This window comes from Megalops cyprinoides, chromosome 7 (genome assembly GCF_013368585.1).
Source record: "Megalops cyprinoides isolate fMegCyp1 chromosome 7, fMegCyp1.pri, whole genome shotgun sequence".
Classification (NCBI taxonomy): domain Eukaryota; kingdom Metazoa; phylum Chordata; class Actinopteri; order Elopiformes; family Megalopidae; genus Megalops; species Megalops cyprinoides.
Window position 1 is genome coordinate 1474205 of NC_050589.1, and position 7500 is coordinate 1481704.

A 7500-nucleotide genomic window follows, 5' to 3' on the forward strand; every position below is an offset into this window, starting at 1 on the left:
GCATTTGGTGTGTTTCTTAATGATTGCAGTATGGCCCTGTGTTTAGTGCATCCGACTCCTGATGAAAACTGCGCAGCTTAAGATAACCACACGCTCTGGCTCATCAAGAGCTCAGAAATCGATGGCCCCAGGCATAGCTATGCTGTGCTAATTGTTAATGAAAAAGAAAGCGATGGAGAACAGGCTGAAGATGCGAGGGGAAGATGCAGGAAGAGGATTCTCGTCAGCTTAATTGGTTTGGTAGAAGCGTAACAGATGTAGAGAGGCTGAGGCAGCTCCAGCTGAGAGGGAAACCCAGCCAAGTCGCCTGACAGGCGAAATTTCTCAGAGTCTGAATGAGTGAGATCCTCCTGGCATCTCTCTCAGTAATTAGTGGAGCGTATGTACACTGCTCCTGTTATCTGTAGTGTTACTGCAATTGTGTGTGTGTGTGTGTGTGTGTGTGCGTGCGAGTGCGCGCATGTGTGTGAGTGTATGTGCGTGTGTGTGTGTATGTGTGTATGTGTGTAACTCTGCCTCAGCGTCTTGTGTCTGTGACCCTGAGAAATGTCTTTTGCGCGTGCAGGAGGACCTCTCTCTCTGGGAACTGGAAGACCAACAGTGACTCTGCCATGCTGCAGCAGGTGGCCATGACTGACCGGTGAGCAGGCTGCATGACAGCACCCTCTAGTGGACATACAGGGTCATAGAAACTGTACTGTTGCCAGGGAGGGTACATTACCCTGATTGCTGTAGTAAATCACTCTTGTATTGGCGTGGGGTGTAGAGGTTCTCAGACACACACACACACACACACACACACACACACACATATATGCACACACACGCACAGATGCACGCACACACACACGCACATGCGCACACACACGCACACGCACGCGCGCACGCACACACACACACACTCTCACACACACATGCACACACACAAACGCGCACACACAAACTCTCACACACACAAACGCGCACACACACACACCTGCACACACACACACACACCTGCGCACACACACACACCTGCGCACACACACACGCCTGCGCACACACACACACACACACACACACACGCACACACACACTCGCTAAACACACAGTGTGTTGTGTTCCCTGGCAGGTATAAGCTGTGGGTGGACACCTGCTCGGAGCTGTTTGGGGGGCTGGACATCTGCGCAGTCAAAGCCATTCATGGCAAGGATGGCAGGGACTACGTGACAGAGGTGGGCGGGTCACAGCTGACCACACCTCCGCATGCAGTGTGCTGATTGTGATAGGGGGAGGAGAGGGGACCAGAGAGGATGTCAGTGGTCGCTTCCAAATGTATTGATTATGTTAAAAAAAATAACAGGTAAATGTGAAAGAGGACAATTAAACTATAAAGTACAGTTTTCAAGAGTACAGAGCTAATAATCAATAGACTTCACTCTATACTAAGGAAAAGATATCTGACAGACTGGCTGGTATATGAGTACTGTTTCGGAAGGCAGGTGTGGATCAGTGGTTGCTGGTGGGCTGTAAACCTTAGGAGGCTGGTTTCTGAGGAGGATATTTTTACTTCTGCAATTAATTAGGAAACAAACGCAAGAGAATACAGCTAATTGCTTACAGTTCAAATTAAATTAAATTAATTTGACATGCTTAGTGCCGACGCAAGCAAGACCATAGCAACAGAGACAAGGAAAACAGCCTTCCACCACGGACTAAGGACAGCAGCACATGATTCAACACCTCATATAGGAAAACAGCCTTCCACCACGGACTAAGGACAGCAGCACATGATTCAACACCTCATATAGGAAAACAGCCTTCCACCACGGACTAAGGACAGCAGCACATGATTCAACACCTCATATAGGAAAACAGCCTTCCACCACGGACTAAGGACAGCAGCACATGATTCAACACCTCATATAGGAAAACAGCCTTCCACCACGGACTAAGGACAGCAGCACATGATTCAACACTTCATATGAATACAAAATATCTTCTACTCCTGAACTACTGCAACCTGAGAGTTTGATAGGTATTCAGAGTGCTGGCCAGCTGAGGCCAGCGCAGCCGCTGTGGGTGTGGAGGAGCTGAGTCATGCTCCTCTGCGGTGTGTCTGTCCTGCACTGAATGCTGATCTCTCCCTGCAAACCGCCTGCTGACACTGAAGGCAAATAATAGGCAGATGGTGCATCCACAAGAGTAAACGCTCAGGCAGCCATCTGAGACATCGATTTAAAAAAAATGGTGAAACGTTCTTTAACGATTTTATGACATTGATATAACATAGTTATGGAGAGCTTTGGGGTAACAGGCAATTCAAAAAGGAGCTGCAATGACTCTTTAGCAATGTAGAGAAATGGAGGCAACCAAACCATTCTGTTACAGCTGATGTACAAGAAGACACAGCCAGCAATCCATCATTAACTTCTTGTAATCGCCCTTATTGTCCTGAGTCTTCAGCCTCATGGTACCCTCTAACAGACTGTTCCTGTTGCCAGAAAGAGGAGGATGAGCTGATCAAACATTTAGGGCCTGTTCTATATTTCCTCACGGTTTAGTGATGTTTTGCCGCTTGCAGATGAGCACCGTCACCCACTGCATGCTTAACTCGCATTCTGCCCAGCAGAATTAATCAGACACTTTCACTGATGTGCTCTTTACAATTCTCATGCCTTCTGCTCTGACAGAAATGCAGAAATCATCAAATCACATTGTTGCCCACATCAGCAGACTGGGACAGCGGGGCTTTTGCTTAGCCACCAGTAAACCACTCTCCCTTCTTACACCAGAAGGACTGAAAAGACAGACTTCTGCATCCCAAACCAAACTAACAGCATGTTTTGGTCTACGCCCTGATTTAATGCAATTTTTTCTTTGTAACTAATGGATACAAAGTCACATAAGAGCCGATCCACAATGCTCTCTATTTACAACCATGTAGGCAATATGCTAACTATGGTTAGTCAGCCAGCCAAAATAACCAGCTAGAAGCAAGTGAAGCCAGCAATTAAATTAACTAGCTTCATACTGCAATTGGAAAAAAAAATCAAACTCTAGACAGCACACGCCAACTTTTCTGTCTAGGAATTTTACAAGAATAAAACAATTTCAACTCCACTGTCCTGATAATTTATTCTGTTGTCTGAGTGGGGGGATAGGTGTGTATATTAACATTATTTGGGGTTATTAAGTATACATAATAACAGTGTTTAATGCTAGGTTTGATATTAACATTATTTAGAGATACTAGGTGCTCATAATAATGGCGTTTGGGGTGCTGGGTGTGTATATTAATGGTATTTGGGGTACTAGATGCTCATATTAACAGTGTTTGGGGTGCTAGGTGTGTATATTAATGGTATTTGGGGTATTAGGTGTGTATATTAATGGTATTTGGAGCATTAGGTGTTCATATTCACGGTGTTTGGTGCCAGGTGCTGGGGTCGTCCATGCCGTTGATCGGAGAGGACCAGGCCGAGGACAGACAGATCATCGCAGATCTTGTTGTGGCCAGAATGAACCAAGAAGTGTCACGGACACCTGCCCGACCTCCACAGAGACCAACCACTGTTCAGCCCAGAAAGGTAGCGCCTCCTACAGGTAGTGTCGTGCAGGTGTGGCCTCGCACAGGTAGTGCCACGCAGGTAAAGGGGAAGTATCATCATGGACAGACTGCAGCATCACTGTAGGGGCAGGTAGAAGGCTGATGAGGAGGTGAACACATATAAATGTGTGAAATGTTTTTATGTGTTGAACTAGACTGTATGTGTAATACCTCTTTTATCTTGTGACTCAGAATCTCCTGTTAATGCACACAAAAAAACTGTCCATCACGCTAAACCTAAACCATTTCAAACAGAGAGAGCTCTGCAGGACCTCAGCAGAACTCTAACAGCTCCAGATCTGTGATGTCATCAGTGGGAGTCGGTGGTCACAGTGCCTGAGATGCGTCTGTCCAGCTCGCAATACTGTATCTGCTGCTGCAAGACTGCCCCCCACCACTAACCTGATTGGCTGTCTGTCTTCCAGAGCACGCCCCCACAGGAAGCCCTGGCCACTCCCAGAGTCCCGGCTCAGCGTCCATCCCCACAAGGTTCTCCATCTTTATTCGTTCTTCATTCATTTGGCAAACGCTTTTATCCAAAGCCACTTACAAGTGAGGCAGAGTACAGCACAAGCAACAAACCATAAGGGGTCAACAATATTAGAAGAACCGCATGACCAGTTTTCAATGGTTGGCCAGACAAGGTACAAGCTAGGTACACCTCTCCTCCTGCACTTTAATGACACTGCAGTAAGACCAGAACAGGTTCGGCCAAACTGAGGTGTCCCCTTAAAGGAGGACCACGAGTCCTGCTGCTAATAACACTGACGATGATGGTGTCAGACTGGACAGTGTTGAGAGCTGGGTTTCCTCTCACTGCAGTGTCAGTGCCTTTTTTCCTGGCTGAGCCTGTGTGTGTGATCACAGAACTTTTCTTAAGGGCTGCTGTGTAAAACTAAGTGTCTAAATCTGAATTTCCAGTTTATGCGTTATTACCATTAGATTTGCTTTGTCTTGTTTTGGTATTTACTTATTAATAGTGTCCTAACTACGGGGTGAGAGCTCAATGCCTTTACTTACATTTGTGTGCATGTGTGTGTGTTTAGAAGCATGTATGCATATTTGTGTATGCAGGCATGTGTCTGTATTTATAAAAATGTTTTTACACACCATTTTAAAGTGTTTCTTGTTCTGACCGCAGGGGCCCCGGGGCAAACTGAAGAACCCCAACCTGAAAGAGAGGAGCCTCAGACCGCCCCTGCCCCCGCCCCCGCCCCTGCACCTGCCCCTGCTGCCGCCCCCGCCCCTGCCCCTGCCCCCGCCCCCGAGCCAGTCCCTGCTCAAGTCCCTACCCCCTCCCCCACCAAATCTCCCTCCCCCATTTCTCCTCAGGTCACTGCTCCTGTTCCCACCCCCTCCCCAACCAAAGCCCCCTCCCCCATCTCACCCAAAGCCCCCTCCCCTGCTTCACCCCCTGCCCCCATTATTGAGCCAGTCTCCGCCCCCATCACTGAACCAGTCCCCTCCCCCATCACCACCACCTCCCCAATTGCTGACCCTGCCCCCATCCTTGAACCAGTCCCTGCTCCAATCACTGAGCCCGCCCCCATTATTGAACCAGTCCCTCCCTCCATCACTGACTCCGCCCCCATCATTGAACCAGTCCCTGCCCCGATCATTGACCTTGCCTCTATTCTTGAGCCAGTTCCCGCCCCCATCACAACCACCTCCCCCATCACTGAGCCTGCCCCCATCCTTGAGCCAGTCTCCGCCCCCATTTCTGACCCCACCCCCATACTGGAGCCAGTCCTTGTCCCAGACCTGGCTGAGGTCCCTGCCGCCGTTACAGAACCAGAACTCACAGCTCCTGCCCCAATCTCCCCTCCAGTCCCTGCTCATGACCCCACCCCCATTCTAATCCCTACCCCTGTCCCTGAACCCGACCCCGCCCCTGTCACTGCCCCCGCCCCCATCTCCCCCCCGCTGCCTGCTCAGGACCCCACCCCTGTTCTCATCCCCATCTCCACCCCCGTCCCTGAGCCCACCCCCCCTACTGTACCTGCCCCCACCACCCAGCAGCCCCAGCCTCGGGGGCAGGAGTCCCCTGTCCCGGGGAAACCTGAGGAGGTGCCTGCAAAAGCACTGCCCCCAAAACCGCTACCTCCCAAACCCATTCCCCCCGTACGGCGCAATTCCAAACCTCAGCTTCAGCCAAAGCCCCAGATGTCTCCTCCACCCAAGATCCTGCCCAAACCCCAGCTGAAGGCTCAGGAGCAGGTCCTCTCTCAGGTCCAGCCTGCAGCAGAAGCACCGCCCCAGGATCTCCCCCCTTCTCCTGCAAAGGTCCAGCCCCAGCCTAAACCTGAACCCAAGCAAAAGCCCACACCCCAAACTCAGTCGCCACCCCTGGCTCAGGCTAAACCCCAGACCTACCCTAAGCCCCCGACCCAGCCCAAACCCCAGACTCCTCCCAAGCCCCACGTGCAACTCACCACCCAGGACCCACCTCAGCCTAAAGTGCAGGCCCAGGCCCAGCCCCAACCCCCACCCCAATCAGAGCCCCAGCCCCACCCTAAGACACAGGTCCAGCCAGAGCCTGAGACTGAAGACTTCCAATCTAAGCCTCAGGCTCAACCTAGTCCTCAGCCCCTGCCTAAACCCCAACCTCAGGCCCAGCCTAAGCCCCAGAGTCAGCCTAATGTTCAGGTCCAGCCTAAACCCCAACCCCAGGCCCAGCCTAAACCCCAACCCCAGGCCCAGCCTAAACCCCAGACTCAACCTAATCCTCAGGCTCAACCGAAACCACCGGCCCAGGCTAAACCTCCGGCCCAGGCTAATCCTCAGGCCCAGGCTAATCCTCAGGCCCAGGCTAAGCCGCAACCCCAAGGTCAGCCTAAGCCTCAGGGCCAGGTTAAACCTCAGGCCCAGCCTAATCCTCAGGCCCAGCCTAAGCCACAGGCTCAGGCTGAGGCCCCCGTTGAACAGCAGCCAACAGCGCAGGGGACACCATCACATCCACAGCTGAAGTAAGAGTCAATCCAGTCGTGTACTGTCATTCAGTACTGCATTAGCAAGCAAAACCACACTAACCAGCATTTTTTGAATGCCAGATTTAATCCATGTATTCAGTATGGGAGTATGCTTTGCACTGTTACACATCTCCTGCTTAATTTCAAAGCAGAAACGAAACACATTCCTTTGGTCCTTCATACTGCTCAGATCATGAAGAGATGCAAACTCACCCTCCTGATCCTGGGTGTTCTGCTCCTCTCGTTTCACAGTAAGTCTCAGTCTCTGACCAACGCCTTCAACGCCATCGGAGAGATGTCCTTCTTCCGCTCCAGCAGCGAGGACACCGCCAAGGCCGACACCATCAGGAACCTGCGCAAGTCCTTCGCCAGTCTTTTCTCTGACTAGTGGGAGCGTGGCGGCCGGCGGCCAGCGGCTTAGGGAATGCTGTGTTTAACATAAGTGTGTTCTGGTCCTGAATCAGCCCTGTATTCATCCCCCTGCCTGCTCTGTTACATAACTGTGTGTCAGTTCAGAAATATTGAGTGTGCTGTTGTTTTTCTGACGTTCACACGAAACTGTGGCATCTGTTTCCGAGGCCCAGAAAGGGCGCGGTGGGCAGTTTCATGCAGAGGTCAGACGGTAAAGTTGTTCAACGGGTGAAACTGTGCGAAATACGTGTGTCGTGTCACTTCTTCGATGTTGTAGCCTGATCGTGACCGTGCGTTTACCACAGGCAAAGTGCTGTGATTGGTGATAGGTTCCCCGGGGTTTACCTCATATATGTATACGTAGAGAGATCAATTCAGGTATGCTACTTTCATGAGACACTGACATTGGTTCACACTGCAAGACAATGCAAGACCAGAAGAACTCATACAGTCAAGTTTGTATGGTTTTCACCGAGTGCCAAAAACGACCAGTTTTGACCCAGCCGTGGTATTTCAGGGCCTTCAGCTGGT

General features: G+C 50.8%; 1 protein-coding gene across 1 annotated transcript in view; it reads left to right on the top strand.

Annotated features, from left to right (window-relative positions):
* Window positions 1-7500, top strand: part of syn2a (synapsin IIa) — a 25091-nt gene that overhangs the window by 17384 nt on the left and 207 nt on the right. Inside the window, exons 8-13 of the mRNA XM_036532653.1 lie at window positions 566-640; window positions 1112-1214; window positions 3420-3569; window positions 4015-4078; window positions 4731-6555; window positions 6811-7500. The exon at window positions 6811-7500 is cut by the window's right edge and continues 207 nt beyond it. Of these exons, the coding sequence (XP_036388546.1) occupies window positions 566-640; window positions 1112-1214; window positions 3420-3569; window positions 4015-4078; window positions 4731-6555; window positions 6811-6946 (2353 nt within the window). The 3' untranslated portion in view covers window positions 6947-7500. The remainder of the gene's footprint in view (window positions 1-565; window positions 641-1111; window positions 1215-3419; window positions 3570-4014; window positions 4079-4730; window positions 6556-6810) is intronic.